Here is a 20,965-nt window from a genome sequence, read left to right on the forward strand (position 1 = left end):
AGGGAGCGCTAACGGCGTCTGTCTCCCGGGCAACGCGCGGCGCATGCGCGGAAGGGCGGCCGCGGGCTGCTCGGGGATCAGGGCATGGCTTGGGCTGGGAAGCACCTTAAGGATCATCCATGGGCAGCACTAGACCAGGGTGCTCAAAGCCMCATCCAGCCCGACCTTGAGCACTTTCGGGGGTGGGGAATCCACAGCTTCCCTGGGCAACCTGCTACAATGCCTCACCACCCTCCCAGCAAACAAATTCTTCCTAATATGTAATCTAAATCTACCCCCTTCCAGTTTGAATCCACTGCCCSTTGTCCTGTCACTTCACGCCCTTGTWAAAAGCCTCTCTCCAGCTCTCTTGTCGGCTGCCTTCAGGGGTGCCGCGGTCGGGTCAGCCCGGAGCCTTCCCTTCCCTGTGGGCTGCTGTGGCTGCGGCGGGCGGCGTTTCGCGCCCTTCCCCTCACGGAGCTGTTCCTGTCGGGAATCAAAGCCTCGGGACGTGCCGGCCCGCCAGGCCCTGGGAACCATCTCGGTGACCCGCCGCCGGTTCGGGCTGAGCAGCGCTGTGGGGCCCGTCCTGGCCGAGGCAATGAGGGCGTSGGACCGCGAGGTGTCACCGTCCTCCTGTCGCTCCCTGGACAAACTCCTCAGGAACTCGCAGCTTTCCGGGGAAACGCAAGGTGGCTTAACCCRATCTGCACCGGTACTGGCGTGCAAAGGTTGGCTGCGGAGTCGCGAAATCCTGTTGGATGGCGTGCTGGTGGCTTAAGTACCCGTGTCCTGGAAGTACCGGCTCGAACTCCAAACTTGTGTTTTCCCCATGAGCTGGGGATTTGGATACTTGTAAAGGTGAGGTGAGTCCTCAGTATGCCATCCCATCCGTGGGGATCTGCTCTCCCTGCCGGGGCAAATCATGGGGACATGTTTTCAGATTCTGTGAAAATTTTTCTTTAAGAGAAACATAAAAGCCTTGAAGGATTACTGATATAATGATAGCCCTTTTTTTTTTAACCTACGTGGGTAAGGATATGCCTTGATTATTTTAGCAAGACTTAGCATGTAAAATAGCCCGTGTCCTTTATCTTTGAAACCTTTGGTTTAAATGTAATTCAAGTCTGAAAGTCTATTTATTACAGTTCAGTTATGTTACTGCTGCAGATGTCTGTGCTCCACCACATCCCCAAGTACAGTCCCAGACAAGAAATTGCAAATAGCAGAGAATTCTTCATAAGAGGCCTCAAACAGATGTGGGAAGCTGTGGAGTAAGAGAAACTATTCAAAAACAACTTTTAAAAACCCACCCCAAGCCAAAAAAAAAGAAAAAAAACAACAACCAAACTACCAAAAATCCAAGTGTGGGAGGCAAGGGGGAAAAAAGAATGTTTTTGTAATTCATTAATGCGTAGCTTGAGAGTCAGTAGCAGAGTGGGAATTGTGTTGATTACACAGTTGTGAGCTGGGTGCTGGTACAAGTGGGTATGGGCATGCAGGAGTACAGAGGTGCAAGTGTCACCAGGCTAGAAGGAGAGAGCAGTCCTTCAATACTTGCTTGTGTCTGGGTAAGCAAAGTTAATGAGTAGGTTCTTGGTCCAACCTATTCTGCAGTGGTCAGCCACAGCACTACGGTACTTAAATTTGACCAGACCAAATACAATCCTTTGATTTTGGAGACCTGACTTTTATTTTCTGAAAATCTGGGTTTGGCTATACAGTTGGCTATACTGCTTATAGACTGGGGGCTTTATATCTGGGTAAACCCTTCCAGTATTGTTAGGGATCTGATGTTTCTGTTCGCATGAAAACCAGCTGCASCATAGCCTTAAAAAGTCAGTCTATACACGTCCAGTAAGGAACAGAGTGTGCTTGCTGAATAACCTTAGAAATTTGGCTGGAATGAACTGGATAGGAAGATAATGAGTAGATGGCCTGTGACTGCTGGAGCAAGGATTCATGAGGAGCTGCCTGTTACCCATTGCTCACAAATCTTGTGAAGATGAAGGTGTTGCATCACCTTCATCAGGTTTTGTTTTGTTAAGCTGGGCCCAGCTGGTGTCTCACTTTYTGGGAGAATTTCTTTTACCCAGTAAGTGCACTGGTTCAAAGGCAGCAACTCTTCTTCTACCCTCTGTGAAAAATTGCTAACTCCTGAGTTACCAGTTCAGCACAAAAGCACTGTAAGTATCGTGTGTGAGAGACAAAGATCTCTACAGGTTTATAAGTGACAAAGACATGCCCAGGCAAAATCTTAGTTTTTCTCCCTTGTCCCTTTTTATGTTAGGTTTTTTTTTTTTTAGTTTTTCTCCCTTGTCCCTTTTTATGTTAGTTTTTTTTTTGCTAAAAATACCTGGTGACTTCTGGAACATTTTGTGTCATCAAGACTGGGTGGAGTAGGWTCCAAAACCATATTGATTGTTGCTSTGTTGATCAGATGGCTGCCATTAGTTGCTCTCTGGATCTTACAGTAGCRATGGCTGTTTCACATATTCTTTGGRGGATTTTCTTGKACCTGCACAATAACAGTGCCAGAGGTACTGCCTGGGAAAGGGGCCTGCYTAGCAAGGAATAAATCAGCCCATCTCCCATATGGCAGCTAAGAGAGATCTTTTGAGTGCCTTCAGATGACTTGAAAGCTGCACAACAAGGGCTTTATCTCCTTCCAGGTTTGCTGTGGGTCTGTTAAAAGGACTTAAACATACTTAGTTTTTTGTTTGTTCTCATGAGAATTTCTTGGCATTGCACCATGCCTTATGGCATGCCCTTGGCTTTCTTTTTTTGGATGTGAAAAAAGTTTATTCACAACAAAGCAAATGTGAAGGTGTCAGTGTGTAGTAACAGAAGATGTACACCCACTGTTTCCTGTAGCACTTGGGATGTGTCCTGTAACTAGTGAAGGACACCTTGAAATACAATATAAGGGATCTACAGTGCTGAGCCTGGGTCTTCCTGGGCCCTAGCTTGGATGTTGCTAGATTGGGAGACCTTGTGCCACAATGCATTGCACAATACAGTGATGAGCAGAGTAACTGAGTCCAGTTTCCACCATCTTAACTTTCTGCAGCATTTCATAATCGAGAAAGAAAGGTGTTTTATGGATATAGACAATGCTTAAAATGCTTAATTGTCAAGGAAGGACAGGGAGAGGCATAATGCCTTCCTAGAGCTTTGTCTTCTTTCTGGAGGAGGACCATGGCTGCTTATAAAATCACAGGAATGCTTCCCTGTTGTAACACTGTGTAATTATATGAAATTTGGGTCAGATTTGATTGCCCGTGGTCCTGAGATGGAATTTTAATCTCTGATTCTTACCCCCCTGGGCCTGCAGCTAACAACATGGATCTCTCAGTCTTCAAAGTAACTCTGAGGCCAAAATGCCATTTCTTTCAAATAGAYGGAATCACAACCAAAGAATCACAGAGCAATCTAGACTGAAAAGGCCTCTGGAGGTCTCTAGTGTAACCCTTTTGCCTTAGGCAGGACAAATTCAAAGATAAATCAGATTGGTCCAGGCCTTCTCCTGCCTGCTTTTGAAAATCTCCAGGGATGGAGATGCTTGGAGTTACTTTGAAAATCCCAGAAATCATCATGCTGCTGCTAATCAGTGTCCTGAAATGTCTGATGGAAATACAAAAAGCACAGTACAAACATGGAGAGCCATCAGTGTGACTGCAAAGGTGAAAGAATCACAGAGCCCAGGTGAGGTGTACATTTACTGTTTGTCCTGATGCTGTGAGAGAACAATAGAAGTGCCCCGAAACCATTTTTAACTTGCTGCAGTGATGTAATCAAAGAGAATTAACAATACTGTGTCAGGATTACATCCCTGGTGTCTGCCAGCCCACAGGTGGTGGTGTCTGCTGCTGCTAGTAGACACTGGGCTCAGAGATAAACAGACATTGCCTACATAAAGGCATGGTCTTACTTARCTTTGAAAAATATAATGTGCCAAATTAAGAGTTTTGACACATGAAAGACATAGAAAGAAAAATAAAAATCAGAGCTAAACTTGAGTTCTACTGGTGAAATAAATATATTTTTAACAAGGGTTGTTAATAATGATATGTAAACATGAATAGAAAAAAAAATGCAGATCCTATCACTCATATCTTCAGCCCAAATTATTAAACTTCCTWTTCTCTGTAGCAGCACAGCTTCCTCCTGACTCCTTTTCTGAGTTTGTGTGGTTGGGCAGGACTGGAAAGTTTCAGTTCTCAAGACCTTTTCATTTCTCCAACACTACTGAAAAAACAGGATTTATTAACTATGGTTTCCAGCCAAAGTTTGCAGTGTTGTTTCCCCCTACCACCTCTGACTTCCAGCACCATTTTTCCTAGGTTCCCTTCCCTCCATGTTTCCCACAAGCTTTGTTCTTCAGTGGTACAAGCCTGCAGTTGGGGCTTGCATTCTTGCTTTATGCCACCATGTGCTTTCAGAGAMAGTGACTAGAAAGAATTATGGAGAGGTGACAAAGCACCTTAGAGAGTGGAGCAGTGCAGACTTAATTTTCAGCTGTAGTTCATTACACTGACAAATGGAAAATCCATTGTAGGTGACCTTCCTATTTAAGTTCAAATAGACTATGTGTTGCTAACCTGCTCCAGCCCCCTCTTACCTCTCCCTGCCTTGARCAGGGCTCTCCCACTCCATCTTTTTGCCCCAAGAAGCTCTGCCTTATTTTCCATCTCCCTGTATTGAGGGCAGTTATTCAGCTGCACTAAACTTGCAGAACAAGAAACAAGACTTATCTGCTTCTGTTTCTCCTTCCCTGTAGTCTTGGTGCTCATCCATCTAGGTGTAAATCACCCCTTATCACAGRGAGGCAGAGCAGTATTACCTGTGCTTTATTGGAGATAAACTGCAGAGTCCAAAACTGCACTGGRCAGACCTTTTGGAAAAAGCAGGTCTGGATGGTTAATGACATAATTGCAAGTCTCTGGTCTTGATTTCAAGATCATCCTCCCTTATGACCTATGGAGAACTAGTGGCTGCTCTGCTCTTTCTCACACCCAAGGACTTCTCAAATGACATGTCTTCTGGTGCCTGCACCTCACAAGATGGATGTGCATCTCTGCATTATATCATGTAACATTGTGTACTGATATACAGAGTACAGCACTCTCTGAAGTTCTTGAATGATGCTGTGGTTGCTTTCTCACCTGATCATCAGCTGTGCTGAAGATATCTGCTTGGTGAATTGCAAGCACAGCTGCACAGGTGCACTTGCTGTGTGAGGTCACAGGTTTATGATGGGGAGAGAATTGCATGGTCCAAGACTGTGCAGCAAGCATGTGGAATAACAGAAAAATCCCTAATCTGGATTATAAGAACATTTTCTCTAATCACCTGACTTGGAAACTGCTTGGATTTCACTTTCTTTCTTTTTTTTAATACAGTTTTTTAAATATAACTTTGTAATTTTCAGAGTAGCCTGTGGGATACTGAGGTTGCAAGGTTTGAATCTGGACTGTTGCATCTGTCRAGGAAGTCGGTAGGAGGTTTGTGGGTTGTAGGAAGGAAGAGTTTTGAGCAGCCGTTGGATCAGTTCTGTAAATAGCTTGTTGGCGATACAGCATGTTTTGTTTMGAAAGTGTGAAAYCCTTCATAGMAACCTTTTCATATTATTACCTAGCAGAGGAAGCAGAACTCAGTGGAGTTAACCATGTTTAGAATTTGTGAACCATTTGTTCAGGTTTAGGTGCTGACCCCTCAGGTTAGAAACAGAAAATCATTTTGGTTTTTCTCTCCCTTTGTAGAAGAGCATGTAGAATTTGGAATGAGTTTCACTCAGAAGTGAGATTTAAATTGATGTATTTATCATCGTGAATGGTAAAGTGATTAAAACAACAAAAGTGATGTATTTGTTTATCTAGCATCCACAGAGACTTGCAGACAGCTACGTATTTGATAGTCAGCTGTCCATATGAGGATTATATGACTCCTCCAAAAGTGGTTGTCCTTTCCCCATGGATCTTCCTCCCTATCATTGTCAGACCTTTTATTTAAAAATTGCTCCCTTTTCTGAATTTTTAGCCTTCAGAAGTTCCTCTGAAATTTTCACTCTGTTCTGATGGCACATGTGATAAGGACTGACTACTAGCAAAATTCAGAGAAAAATGTAACCATAATGCCTAACCAAGATGGGTTTCCTTTTCCTGTAGTCAGAATTTGTCCTCGTGGAGRTGCATAATAGCCACACCAACCATGGTCTGACTCATGCTACCAGAGAAGCATCATGTTCTAATTTGTTCAGAGCTCATCCCTGTGATAGCCAAGTAGGCTTACTTAGTAAAAATAATGCTCTCCAGGTTAAGAGACCTGCCTGGGTACAATGGGAAGCTGAAATTGTCACTTGCAGTTTATGAATGAGAAATGAGTCAACCTGGGAATAAGCAGTGCTGGCATAGTGCTGCAGCAACTCACCTAGTCTCCTATGATGTATCAGCACCAAAATCAGAACAAGCAGTAGAAGAAATAAGAACTCCTTTTCCCARACTAAAAACARCACAAATGGGWTTTTTGTCAACTATGATAGTTCTTCTTGGTRTAATTGGAGACATTTAATAGCAATATTACAAGAAGGAACATGATGGTAAAAACCATCTATGTGGAACTCCCTACAATATGTAACTAAACTATGAAACAGTAATTTTATTATTAAGTTTTSACTTCAGTATTAGCTTTTTAACACTAAAGCATGCATAAACCAAGGAGAATCCCCAAGTTATCCATTTTGGATTTAGTGTAACAATAAATTAGAGATATAGTTCTAAGGAAAATGCTGAAGAAATACAGCCCCATTACCAAAAGTCCCTGAAGTTCTTGGCTTTATGTCAAGTGTCAGAATTGTGGAGCACAGTCACATCCTATGGTGTGGCTCAGTCCCAAAAGCAACAGAGTTCTGGATGACCAACAAGATGCTCTGCCTTCCCTAATACTACCTGTCAATGTAGGGTATGCAGTCTTGTCCACCAGCTGTGTAATGTCCAAAGAAGATTTCAAACCCTATTTCATCAAACTAGATTCAGTGTAAGGAACTCTGAAGAGCCAAATGCAGACACACACACAAGGAAAAGCCAGCTGTCTGTGTTATAAAGAGGTAAATGTGAAATACAAAGTGTGGTCAACAAAGTTGGTGTAATTCCATCCAATCACATTTTTGCCATGGGCTTGTACCAGCAATCTCAGAGTTGCATCTTATGCCAGGGGTACCCAGATAGCAATCATGGGAGGAAGATAGAGAAGAAAGATCTTACACGGAGTAGCAATTCTGTTTTGTGGTCTATGCTCAGTGAAGGGCTTTCTTGGGTTATGTTGAGGCAGCGATCACAGAAAGTTACCACGGCAGTAACAGTTCTCTCATGCATCATTGCTGAGTGGCCAGAAGTTGTTCTTCCTCAGGGGAGAATTCATTAGCTCTTTAGTTTCCACAGTTCCCAGAAATAAGTGCCCTTCAGATAACAGCTTTGAGAAAAGGTCAGACAGGTGAGAAGGCTTCTTCCCCAAGTCCTTGCTTGCAGAGGCAGAAAAAAATTGCCTGACAATGCTTTTTCTCAGAGAACATGAGCAAATTGCTGAAAATATCCCTTACATCATAGCTTGTAAATTGCTTTCAAGAGGCATAAGGAAAATGGCTTATTTTAACTCATTATTTCACCTTAACCAGTTCCAAATCTTCCTTCCATCATAGCTGACACCCTGTATTTCCACACAACAAGAGATGTGCAGACTGCTTGCTGAAATCCCAAAAATTCAAGGGCATCTGTCCATGGAAAGCTCATCCTGAGACTTCCAATACTTACAGCTGTGAATTGAAGTCATCACCAGACTTTGTGAATTCTCTGTTTGTTTTGATTTTTTTTTTTTTCTTGTAGCTTGCAGAAAGTTTCCTTCTCTTATTCTGATTCTCTGTATTTGCAGAGACTAAAACAAGGTGGACATGTGGGTGGGTGGGACTGAGACTAGATTAGTTTTTATTTTTGTAGCAATAATAACCAGAGCAGATAAGAGGGGGAGATGTGTAAGAATTGGATRGGGAAAACTGAAACTGGCTGACTGAGAGAAAAAATGGGTCCAGGTATGGAGAGGAAATTAATTTGGGACTTTGAGAGCAAGTCAAAGGTTGGGGCTTGTTCAATGAAACAAATAGCTGGGTGAGGTCAGGAATGGAGGTTGGGAATAGAGAGGGAACGAAAATGAGGGAGAGGTAAGGAGTCAGGGGTGGAGAAGATAAAGRTATGAGTCAGGGCTTTCTGTGGTGAAATGGCTCAGAAAGCCCCAGACTCTGAAGGATGCAAGCAGGAGGGCCTATACCTGCTCAAGAATGTTATTTTTAAAGGCTCAAATGGTGCCTAAAATCCCGAGTTTTACTGYTTCTGTGGTGGCAGTAAAAATGTCAGCCCTAGATTATAAAGGCCTGCATTCAAGRTATCTAAATGTAGCTTGAATGTGTGAGATGGGAGTCTAGGCTTACATCACACAGAAGATTTTGGGGARGGATTTCACAACCCAAATATCTGGAACTGTATCCACTTTTGATGCCTTAGAAGATTCCAATGACCTTAAGGTATCCAAATGACTTGAAAGGACACCTTCTTTCAAACAGCTGTGTTCCACCTGCACTCAACTCAGCCCTGGGAGTCCGAAGAATTGAGACATAGAGAGCGTATGCCTCATTTTCTGTAGACTGTGCAGAAGATGAGGCACAGGCTTACATAAGTGCCTGCATAGAGATAAATAAATGTATGTGTCTCCATCTGCAATCTGCACTTRAGTGTTTGAATGCCTGCAGTTGGAATGTTTGTGAAACCTGCAGGCATGATGTCTCTCTCCATCTTCACTTATGYTTGGCCACAGAGTTGATGGTGATATCCTTTTTCTGTAAACTGCCATCCTAATTCAAGTGGCAGAGAACAAGTTTGTAACTTCCTGGTGCRCAACATGGTTCAGGAAGGAGGCACTCCATGAAGAACTCCTTTGTTCTTCTGCTTGCTCTTTCAAATCCTAGCAAATGAGGCATAGCTGTTTGTCCAAAATCTGGATGCCTGCTAGGCAAGACATTCTGGGGAATGCCATAATTAAAACAGCCTTGGTTCCTTATTAGCGCAGGTGCATCCTGTGGGAAAGAACAGAGTGCACACTGTGTTTGAAAACAACAGCAGGATGCAAACATAAGGAACTGAATTCAAGCTGCATCACCAGCCTTACTTTCAGCATTGCCTTATGAGGCAATGGCTTGGATTTTCTGCTTTAATATTGCTTTTTTTCCCTCTTCTGACCCTGTATGTTTGGAGTGTCTTCATGAAATTAAATTAGAAAACTGTGTGTGTGAAGAAAGTGCAATACTGATGATGGAGTAACTTGTGGAGAGTGGAAGGCTTACTGTCATCATTCAACTCTTTTGCCAAAATCCATCTCTAAATGACCCAGCTGTAAGTGGGTATTAGATCTTTCTGGCTGAGGAGTCAAAGGCAGCTTTGGCAAGGCACTTGTAAAAGAGGTAATCCACTTGTTGGATATAGCCATTAAAGTGCCTTAGGGACACAGCCATTGGAGGGAGTCCAGGATAGGTGGTCTGGACCTCAGAGCATGGTAGGATGGAATGATAGCATGGTAGCACCAATGAAATGATTTTCTGAGCCAAAGGCAGATGTGTAAGTGCTAAAGCAAGTTCTCTACTTCCTCTGTCATTCTAGTCTTTTGAGGTATCTTATCTGCCTGTAGAGAAGAAAAATCACTTCTGTGGAGAGACATGACATGAAAATAATGCTGACTAAAGAGTGAAGACTAATGTGGTAAAAGAAGTCAAAAGTTATMTGTCAATGAGGAGGTAAAAATCTTTTGGGGTCTGTTTGCATTCAGATGTTCTTTAATCATGGTGTTTTCTGGACTTGAAGAAATGCAAGAACAGGGTGAGGGGGATTGGGCCACTCTTTCATACAACTCMTTCACTTTACCTCTTGTTTGTTAACAATGTGTGGACCTCCTCTTTCTTCCTTTTTATCCACCAAATGAAAATGGTCTTTTCCAAACGGTCTTTCTTATCCCAGAGCTGGAAGATTTAGACTCATCCATATTGAATATTTGAGCCCAGGTAAGCTTTCTGAGTGGGGTTGTCATATATGCCTTAGGACACTTTAGACCTAAAGAGAGACTTTCCTTGTCTCTAGTGAAATGACTGTGCTTGTTCACCCTGGGTTTTCTGGTGTGGTTACAGGGCAGGAATCTTCCTTGGGAGACTTAGTCTTCTCACAGTCAATAAGAATGAGTCACTTATCAAAGAAGGAGCTGTATTACTTTTTTATTACATTTTGAGGCTCATGTTTTCTGTKTTGTGGCTTCTGACCACTGCACAAGGATTTTTTCTTCACGCTTGTTCTGCCACAGAGGCAGCATGTTTTTTACACAAGAAAAATGTAATTCACTTAACATAGAAYAAGAGGCAGTRGGCACAAATTAAAATACAATCAAATTACCTCTGAATGCAAGGAGACACTTTTTCAGTGTGAGGCTGGTCAAATACAGGAATAGATTGCCCAGAGATGTTGCAGARCCTCCATTTATGGAAATATTCAAAAACTGTCTGGACACAATCTGTCTGGGCAATCTGTTTTATCTGACCCTGCTTGGGTAATAGGGCTGGACAGGAGGACCTCAAGCCTTACTGATTCTGTGGCCCAGGAGATGCAGATTCTAGAAAAAGGTAAACACCTTTTGCATCAGAGCCCTCTGATTCAGCTTGCTTGGAAGCAGAGTGCCACTGTTTGTGAGGCTGAGAGAAGTGACATTTTCTCTAGTTGTGGCCTACCAACATGGTCCTTCACATCTCATTTCTCCTGTCAGGTTGGGCACCCTCCTTCCCTTTTGTCTGTGTCCTGGGAACACCTACACCTGGAAAACATCATTCTTGAGAAGATGGTGTGTCATTTTTAATGTCTTTCACTTTTGGAGTTGCATCACCTCTTTGCAGCTTAACTGCTATTACATGGCAGTGTATGTTGTTTTCCTGACAGACAGGGATTTGTAGCCTGCAGCTTCTTACAACAATAGCAGAGKTATTGCTGGTCATTTAATTTTTTACTCATTTACACAGCTTCATGCTACTCAGCTATGCCATACCATTCAAGCAGGCYTGCAGTACCTGTAGAATTGTATAAAAGTAGATACAGTATGTATAGGGCCTGGATGTTTTAAAAACAAACAATGGACAGTTAAGTACTCGTGCAGAAAATGTTTTATTGTAGTGAAGTTACACAGGAGAAAAAAGTCTCACTGCTCCTGGTTTAAGGCTATGCTGAGCCATAAAAACACATTGCACTTCCAGTCATTTTTTACAAGGTTATAAACCTACCACCTAGTATTTTTTTTGTCTTTTTTTTTTTAAATGAGCTTTAACTATTTAGAGCTGCAATTCAGAATGTTTAATTGCAGGAGTTTTTCTTGTTTGTTTTGTTGTTCTCCTCTTATAAGCAAACCTAACCCAAGGCTCAGTGTACAACACAAATGCCAATTAGTGGTCCGATCATTCTCATCATCAGCAAACAGGAAGATGGAATGGCAGCAGGTACAGGGTGTTTATGGAAGAGAGCTGAAGTGGGCTAGATGACAGAACAGCTCTTCCCCCAAAGGGTAACTGCCAGCCTACTTTTCAATGCAGAAAATYAGCAAAGCACTGCATCAGCCTGGCTCACACACATGACAAATGGACAGGGTCTGTGACCATACAGAAAACAAAAAGAAGTTGAGACCTGCCAGAAGGTTTTGGACCTGTCAACCTTTTAATTGTCATTTCAGGAATACAAATACAACACTGTTTATCATCCACTAACTACTCTTCCCACAAAGCAGGTTATGTACAGCATACTCACATTTTTACATAATAATACACAGGTCTTCACCAGCAACAACTGTTGTGGTGAAAGGTTGTGATGTGTCAAGCTGACAGACACTTCAGATAAAAAGTTCATGCAGAGCTAGCTTATTCTTYGTCTCTTSAAAGTYTGACTAACAAATGACTAGCAAGATRTCTGTTTTTACAATATTTGCTCTGTACAGTGCAAAGAGAAAGGATAGACTTTTCAAACATAGGACTCCTTAGCATAYTGGATCTGCTCTACCTCAAAAGCTGGCTGGCTGCACCTCTGAGCCACATACTTGAGYTTGTTCTTTTGACAGGACTCAGACATGGCTCTCATCCGGAAGACTCCTGGGGTCACGGGTAAACTCACACTGGAGTTTACTCCCACAGTGACACTGAAGGTTCTAGTTTCCATGTCAGAACCCTTTGTTGCAGAAACTCTGGYGCTGGGTAGATCCATATGTGCTGTGTCTTGTGCACTGTGGCTGCTCGGACGAGGCAGCAAAGCATCCTGGTTTGACACCGCTAATCTCATAGTTTGAACTGTGAGATCATGGAAGGAAACTTTAGTGGCCAGACAGTTTTTGACAGCCTCTTCATAGGAGGGTGGTCTTCCAGGTTTCCTCTGATCTACCTCCCTGAACACTTCATCAACTGATCTGAAACGGAGCCTTTGCTGATACTCCACATGTGATGGTTTGTCATCATTATGATGGTCTTCCTGGACAATTCTGCAGGAGAACAGATCTTCTTTCTTTGTGAAACTGTCCCTCTGAAAAAACATGGGTTTTCCAGGCCCCCAACTCTGGGGTTTTATCAGTGTTTTCCTGCMGTTTGCAAAAGAGAATGACATGGAATGTTTTTTGATCTCTCTGCTAGGTATGCTGCAGTCTTCAGTGGCCTTGGTGGAAAAGGAGTGAGGCCTATTTAAAAAGGTTTTTCTGGGACTAGAGGGCGAAACTACTGGGGAGCTGGTGAAAACCGAGCCATCTGAGCTCTCCAGGGAGCAGTTGGAGGATGTTTTTGGCAGAGAGTCAGTTGATAATTGTGAAGGTAAGGCTGCAAGACGTTTCTCCAGTGCCTCCCACCACAGCTGTTTCTGCTGAACTGGAAAATTGTCCTCACTTTTGTTTARTTTCTGTTTCCTTATAGTGTCATCAAGGTGTTTCTGGAAGGACAGGTCTGACTCCGAGTATCTTCTGTCCATTATGCTGATGTCATTTCTGAAATTAGTCAGTGAATGGGAAGGGATGTGTGTTAGATATCCTCTGCTCACAGTAGCACTCTTCCCTTTGGCCTGCTCCATCACAGAATTGTAGGGGCTGCCTTCTGCCTCRGCATCTGGGCTGTCATAGGCAGAGTCATTCTGATGAGCTGCACAGAGTTGTTCTGTGGGGAGAAAAGAGACATTAGTTATCGATGACCAGCTGAGGATGAAAGAGAACAATATGGAGAGTTCCTGCAGAAGAACACTTCAACAGTCTTGAACCCTCTGTGTTTCCACAGATACATTCACACATAAAATTCAATAATTTGGGCCAGCAGCCCCAGTCATTGGCATCCCAGTCTGTTCTCATACCTGTGGAGCTGTCTGTGTGCTCTGGTGACTCCTCAGCCAAGGCACAAGCAGGGAAGGCAGTGTCCTCCTCAAATATTTCCAAGCAGTTGTTTATGAGGAACTCCACCAACACCGTCACCTGCACACAGAAAAGAGCCCATTTCAGTAAGAGGGATGAAGACACKATTGAAGACTTTGCTGCCCCTGGCTGGTGTCTTTGTAGGAAGGACAGCACAGAGCAGGGTGGCTTCTGCAAAAATCCTGCCTTAAAGTCCAAGGGTGAGTCCATCATGGGGGAGGAGGCCTAATGCTGCAGACAAATGGGATCTGTCCCAATACAGACAAAACACCACCAGCCCCAGCTTTGGCCTCACTGCCTGAGGGCCCATGGCTGACAATGCCCACGGGTGCCCCTTGCCCYCTGCAGCAAAGTCTGCAGGAGCTGTGCTGTGACTGAGGGGCTGTGGGGAAGCTGCAGCTTTTGCTYGGAGGAGGTAGACGAGGGGCAGCCYAGCCCAYCCCGTCACAGGCTGAGGGACACCTGAGCTTAGGGGTTACCCCCWGTGTCCAGGGCTGCTGTTCTGTGCAGTTTTTGTGATGGCAGTGGGATCCCTATGGATGGCTCCAAATTGCTCCAGAGGGAGCAGTTGCTTGGTGAGTTCAACTCACCTTCTCATTCATCTCCTTCTGCACTTCCAGCGGGAGAACGTTGTCCGTCCCTGGGCTCAGCAGATTTGGGCCAATGCAGATGGCCAGGTTGCTGGAGTCCATCCTGCTGGTCTCAGCATTTTGGCTGATGTGGTGCAGCAATGAGAGCAAGTGCTTGAGCAGGACGAGGTTTGGTCTCGGCAGCTTGTCAGCCACCCTGCATAAACACAACAAAATGTGATGTTAATTGATGGTGCAGTGGCCTCTCCTCCTTTATTTGAGCAAGTCTCAGAGAATCAGCCCTTTCTGCAYCAAGGGCCATGTGTGTGCTCATTGCATCTTTCAGCAATCCCCAGCTGCACCTGAGTGTGTGATTCATTACGAGACCTTGAATGACATGGTCTCAACTTAAAGGCAGCATTACGTGAGCCCGTGTCCTGGAGTAACTGGGATGACATCAGGAGATGTCACTGGAGCCTTCCCAGTGCCTGTGGTTGTGCTGTGGGGCTCTCAGAGCACTCCCAGTCAACCTCCACACCTACTCTTCCCAAAGTGCAAAACACAGCCATGGTCTCCATGTGCCCGACCACTCCAGCAGATGTGAAGGCTGTGTGTCAGTGCCAGTCCCACWGCACTGTAACTGTGTCAGCTGAGACACTGCAGCGCCTGCCCCCTTCCTGCATTGGTGATTTCATAGATCAGTCTCTAGTAATTTCAAGAAGTGCTGCTGCTGGAGCCCTCTAAACCCAACCCCATGGAGCAATAGGAAGCTGATATAAATGACAGACTTTTGAATGAGACTTGTGATTTCGAAAAACACTGTTGACCTCCACTAGACACTCCATTACTCTGGGGTTGGTTGCAAAATTTCCAGGCTGAAAAACTTACTCTTTCAATTCTTCAATTTTTTCTTGCTTGCTTGGCTTCTCTAGAGCTTGCATCCATTTCTCATAGAAGTCAACTGACAGGAGTTTGGAGGGAATATTTCGGAGAAAGTCCTGCAAGGCCAAGAGATTTAGATGAAGCTTTGAGACCATCCCTGAGCTCAGAGGGAGCATTATTGTCACATGAGCTCTCTAGGAGGTAGGTTGACTTGAGCTGCCTGACCATCRATACTGACAGAGCAGAGCAATGCACAAGTGCACTTGTGTAGTAACAGGACCCCGATTTCACCTTTTCCTTCAGCCATAAATCTCACTATTGCTCTCTGAGAGGATACTGAGCAAGAGAACAAAGTGAGTTTCCTGTGAGCATGCAGGAAATTAGCAGCCCAACAAGTGGGACTGAAAATCAGGTGGAAAAGGCCWAACTTTCCTAAGCCTGAAGCCTTTAGTCTGGCATTGTTCTGACTGTAGCTGAGAGCCCCACCTAGATCYGCTCAGAGAACTGGATTGGGTCTGTATGTATTATCAATGTCCTTCCACCAGTGTAGCTCAGAATGTCTCACCTTCAAAACCACTGCCAGCAGGTGCACAGACTTGCTTTTCAAATCAACGTTGCCGCCTTTGTTTAGGTCCTCCTTCAACTCCTTTCGTGCTTTCTCATTGGCAGCTTTTCTGAATATCCCTTCAGTAGAAGGTCCTTTCATATACAATATGGCTAGCAGATCCTGCAGGGGAAAAAATCAGACAGGAATGGAAGAACAGTTATTTGGATGAAGGAAAGTCCTTTAGCAGGTGAGCATTTCTTCAGAAACAGAATACAAATTGTCTGGAGGTACATGGTGCTCTGATTAGTTCAGTATCTAGTTTTTGCTCCAAGTAGATTACATGAGATRTAGTCTGATTTTCCCCTAGTCTATCCTCCTTTTGAACTGGTGAATTCACTAACTTCAGTGGAGTCATCCTTGCTTACTGCCAGAAGGAAACTTATCAGGAGTGTGGGTGGAGGGGAAACACCAAAATCACTCATCTCCTGGTGACACAGCAGAAGTACTGGGAATCCTGCCTCACACTGAAGTCAGAGGTATCACAGAATCACAGAATGGTTTGGGCTCAAAGGGACCTTAAAGATCATCTCATTCCAACCCTCTGCCATGGGCAGCRACACCTTCCATTAAACCAGGTTGCTCCAAGAMCCATCCAACCTGGCCTGGAACACTTCCAGGTATGCAGCAGCTACAGCTGTGCCAGTGCCTCACCACCCTCACAGCCAAGAATTTCTTCCCAATGTCCAATCTAACCCTGCTCTCTCAGTCTGAATCTATTTCCCCCTTGTCCTGACACTCCAGGCYCTTGTAARCAATTCCTTTATAATGGTACCTTCAGGCTTTCTTACCTGGACTGGCTGGGGCAGTGTGTCATCTTCCCCACAGATAAGTGACAGAGGCTGGCCAAACAAAGTGATTTTGGCACCCAAGTCTAGTTGCCCTGAGGAATTTCTTTTGGTAAGGCTTCGTCTCAGAGTAAATGACTGCGATATCACCTTCTTTCTTTTCTTTGTTCCATCTGCTGCAAGTAAAAGGAAAACAAAAATATCAATTTAAAATTTAAAAAAAMCAAATGTGGTCTTTCATCTGTGTGCAGTGCAGAGGTGAATGTTGAAACATCTCAAACCAAATGGGGACAAACGGAGAAGACAACTAAGTCGTTACTAGGGAAACCACTGCCTAAACTGTAAAACTGCGGCCACCCCCCTAAGGCCACCACCTTTCCTGTTTTCGGTTAGATGCTCTTTACGTTCTAGTCACTGTTTCTTCTTAGAGAGTGGGAACATACAAGGCACAGAAATAATATAGAGAGATTTTTGACATTGCAGTAGTTTCTGTGATAACTCTGAGGCAGATATACCACTTGGGCAGCTGGCAATGACAATTTTCACTGTGTRGTCTGACTGTGACCCAGACTTAGGGCAAGAGTGGAACTAGGGGCTCCTACTTTTTGTCCTCTTTCACAGCCTTGTGATGATAGTTTTATTAGGGTGTGTCTTTTTTCGCTTTCAGAAGCAGTGAGAGAAGGATCCTTTTGCTAGAAAGCTTTCTAAAGGATTTGTCTTCTGCAAATTTGAATGACACTTCAAATGACATTCAAATGACACTTTCTGCAATAAGTGTCATGCCTTCTACTCCAAAATGAAGTTGTCTTACACAGATAAAATGTTCTCAGGACCTCTCTTTGTGACTTAGCACAAGCTGTTGGTAGTCAGAGGTTAAAAATTTGAGAAAGTCATATAGCATTCTAGTGTATTATAAGACATTTGCTTCTGATACTCCTGAAAACTGGTCTGTTGTGATGGTTTGCTCCAAGTCTGACCCTGCCCTGTTAATGGTCTCCTCTGGGTTGTTTACAGGTGCTGAAGTTTTGCAGGGTAAGAAAAAACAAGTGCTGTTGCTGCTGCCAAGAGGGTTTGTTTGCTCTGGCGTGCAACAGCTGGTAGCAGTACTCCAAACTTGCTCGCAGTGCCACACCTCAGTGGGGATGCTCGAGTGAGAAAGAAACACATTTACTTCCCATTGCTACCAGGAACACAACAGAACATGGCCCTGAGGACCAGGAAATGGGAATTCGAGACCTCTGGCACTCGGTACTGCCACCTCTGCCACTGACCATACGGAAAAGAAGTAATTTGCAAGTGAGTGGCAGTCCAGGGCTCAAGCCCTCTCCTGGATGGGGACTGTAGCTTGCTCTCAGGAGGGGAAGCAGGCRGTTTCGGGTGGTTTTGCACATGTGCTAGCTTGCAGGCATTACATAAGGAGGCAGCTCCTCAGTTTGTTTTTGAAACTCACCGTTTGAGAGGCAAAGTTTGTCTTCATTATCTGCTGGGACTGAMGGGGGACATTTCTTGGAATCAGCCTGCAAAAAGCATTTTAGGGTTACAGAGGTCCCACAGTAGTGAAGGTCACCAGCAAGCTGCTGCAGCACCTTAGAAATCTGTGGGAGGCTCTGGGGAATAACCTGCTGAAGAGGCGTCTCTGCCCAGGACAGACTCTGCTACCCACTAGAGGGGTCTGGGATAAATCCTGCATCCAGACACCCCAGTCATGCCTGGCAGGTCACAACCCTGTGCTCTACTGATCCAGAGAAGCCACAGCTGAACACAGCCTTCTTTTTTCCATCCTCCCCGGCACTGGAAATTTCCTCCCCAACTCCTCTTGGGAGCCTGGACGGCTTTAAAGCYTGCAGGATTCCTGAGCAAATCTCCTCGGGAGCTAGGGGAACACACGGACTGCTCACAGCAATGYCCAGCTCCCTCTGCTCAGTGCGGCATAGAGCTGTCTTTGAAGAGCTCTGCCCATTCCTGGGTAAGGGTAGGCAGCCRGCAGCTACTGGAGGAGCCGCCCCCACTTTCCTAAGAATCTCACACCAGTACCCAAGAAGGATCCAGGAAAATATAAGAGCTGCTTACCTCTGTCTGGCACTCAATCAGACTCTCCATGTTCCCAGCATTTAGCGTCTTTGACTAGGGCAAAGATACAAAGACACTGTGTGAGTAACTGAACGGTAAGGTTTAGAAATCAGAACTTTTCAAAATCATTGTGTTGACAGAGCTGCAATTATTAAGATACTCACAGTATTACAGCTGCTTAAAACTTTCATTAGGAGTTTGRTTGGAGGCGCTCTGGACACTCTGGTTTCCTTCAGTCCTTTTGCTTGCCTGTTTATTGAACAGGGAGTAGACAGAGAAAGAGTCTTGTAAAACTTCACCCTTCTTGTCTTTGTCCTCTGCAAGTTAATCTGGTGTGTATGTTCCTGAACCAGCAAGATCTCCCACAAAAATAAACCATAAAGCCCTTCTCTGGAAGCCCTGCTGCCCTCTCTGCCTCCTGATTAAAACAAAATAAAAGCAGCTTTCCATTTTTAATCCACGCAAAAAGTGAGCAAGTGGTAACAGCTACATATGGTCATAAGGCTGAGCAACAGTCAGCTCTGCCCATGAGCTGTGCTTAGCAGTGGGTGCACCTCTCCCCCTGCTATATTTTTGTACTTCTCYGTGCAGCTGGATCTGAAGCTCTCCACTGACTTCAACCACGACGCCACAGATTTTATCAAAGGCAGTACTTACCCAAGGAGTGAGTCCAGCCAGAGCTCCTTCACCTCCCTTGAGCTGCAGAGGAAAGGAGAAACAGCATCACTCCCCACTGCTACTAATCCTTTGGACGGAGGCAGGCGACTAAACAGAGTGTACCACGTGTGCTGCCTTATATATGCAGAAGAGGCAGGTGGAAATTCACAGGCAGGAAGAAGCATCATGGGGCAGAACCAAGACACTACCAAGTTTCTGGCTTCCTCTTTCCTTTTAGAGGAGTTTCTTTTTTTTTTTTTTTTTCCCCCTTAAAGAAAAGCAATAAACTCTGTAGCTGTTTTGGATGGAAAAGATGAGACACTTGCCAGGTAAAGATTCCAGCTATCATCACCAGCATGAGGTGAGATGTGCAGAGGGGGCTGCAGTGTGGGCAGCTTCTCTTTACCATTAAAGGGCAGTGGATACAGTCTGTCCTTTGCCTGCTCAGAGACATTAGATTTGGCAGTTTAAAGACGCACCACAAGATCAAGTTACACTAAGAACAGCAAAAACAATGGGGAGGTGGAATAGACAAGATTCAGAGAAATTTTTCTGCATCATTTTCTAAAAGCTAATTGTAACAGTTTACTGTCTACAGTAAAGCAGAGGTAGACACATTTTGTCAGTGCTAAGTAGTTCCTAGGAATCTAGGCACTGGACTTCTACAGATGAAGTGGTGCTATGTAATAGTTTAGCAATGCATGACAATATAAACATKATGTGATTAAAAAGTGTTGCTCAGACTGTATCTTAATAAGAATTTTGTGTCCACATATTGCATCAACCAAAGAGATTAAAAAATCCAGGGAAAATCTAACTCTGCTTGACCTGTATCCTTCTGCTGCTGACTGCCCCCTGCACGGGCATATCARGAATATAGTGCTCACTCTATCAGGCTATTATGAAAATGCATTAATGTTTGATGACAAATACATGATCTTATTTCTTTTGATTTACAACTGAGGGAAATTACAACCCTATTCTGGATGTCAGTCTGTTGATCTTGTGAAAAAGAGGAGTTAAGGCCGAGTGTCAGGGTTGGGAATTTTTCAMTAGTGGATTTAGGTGAAAAGCACACTGGTACAGCTGTGGTCTTTCTGCTGCTTCCCTCATGGATGCTCCATTTCACACAGGCAGACGATGGGGCTGTGTTTTAGCACAGCTCTTTGCAGATGCGCATGATGGCTACATCCGCTGCTGAATTCACCCTCAAAGCCATTCTTGTAACCACATCAGACCTGGCCAGTGCAGCACTGACCTTGCTTCATGTGAAACATTAAGGTGATCTCTGCTTGACTCTGGCAGAAATACAAAGTGCAAAATTCACTTTTGCTTCCATAGAGATGTGTCCAGAAGAGCAAATGAAGATGTGCCCTGCTTTTGCAGAGGGAGTTGCTGTAGGTCACCTTTTAAGTTCTCCTGAGACCCATCATTTCCGTGCTCCTGTGGTGACACTGGTCTGTAGACTTGTTTAGGGATGAAATTTACAGCAATCTCAATCAATTATTCTGCAGCCCTGTGCATCTACCACTGATACTTTACTCATTGCTGTAACTGTTTTTTTTTTGTTAATTATCAATCCCATGACATTTGTAATTTCCCTACTAAATTCCATGGGCTGGTGCATGTGCTTACAGAAATATTGTYATCCTATATCACTTTATCCTGAGAATTTCTTCTGAGGCTCCTTGGCAGCTGCAGCACCACTGCTGATACTTTCAGCAGGATTCCTCGACAAGAGGCATGTATTTTTCACTCCATCTGCTAAATATATATCCAAACATATCTGTCTGTTAAGTACCTCAGAGGCTTAGGAGATCTATGCAGTTCAGTTCTGCCTTGTCCTCACTTGCAGCACTGTGCACAGATATATTTCTGAGCTCAGTCTCTTTCATGATTAAGACATAGAGTTTGAT

At 44.2% G+C, this 20,965-nt stretch overlaps 1 protein-coding gene across 2 annotated transcripts; it reads right to left on the reverse strand.

The window, feature by feature from the left end:
- Positions 1-10,934: 10,934 nt before the first annotated feature.
- TAGAP (T cell activation RhoGTPase activating protein) lies at positions 10,935-19,172 on the reverse strand. Of its 2 annotated transcripts, XM_057364837.1 has the most exons (10): positions 19,050-19,172; positions 18,557-18,641; positions 18,393-18,446; positions 17,773-17,839; positions 16,326-16,498; positions 15,496-15,657; positions 14,937-15,046; positions 14,070-14,265; positions 13,422-13,539; positions 10,936-13,231 (listed from the first exon to the last, which is right to left on the reverse strand). In XM_057364837.1, exons 2-10 carry the CDS (start codon positions 18,581-18,583, stop codon positions 12,063-12,065), a joined length of 2,076 nt encoding a protein of 691 aa, XP_057220820.1. In that variant the 5' UTR covers positions 18,584-18,641; positions 19,050-19,172; the 3' UTR covers positions 10,936-12,062. The 2 variants fall into 2 exon arrangements, with proteins under 2 accessions (XP_057220819.1, XP_057220820.1); XM_057364836.1 differs by lacking the exon at positions 19,050-19,172 and having other exon boundaries at positions 10,935-13,231; positions 16,326-16,495; positions 18,557-18,636.
- Positions 19,173-20,965: the final 1,793 nt, after the last annotated feature.

This window comes from Malurus melanocephalus, unplaced genomic scaffold, assembly GCF_030028575.1.
Source record: "Malurus melanocephalus ecotype Western Australia unplaced genomic scaffold, MMel_1.1 scaffold_43, whole genome shotgun sequence".
In the NCBI taxonomy this organism is placed as follows: Eukaryota; Metazoa; Chordata; class Aves; order Passeriformes; family Maluridae; genus Malurus; species Malurus melanocephalus.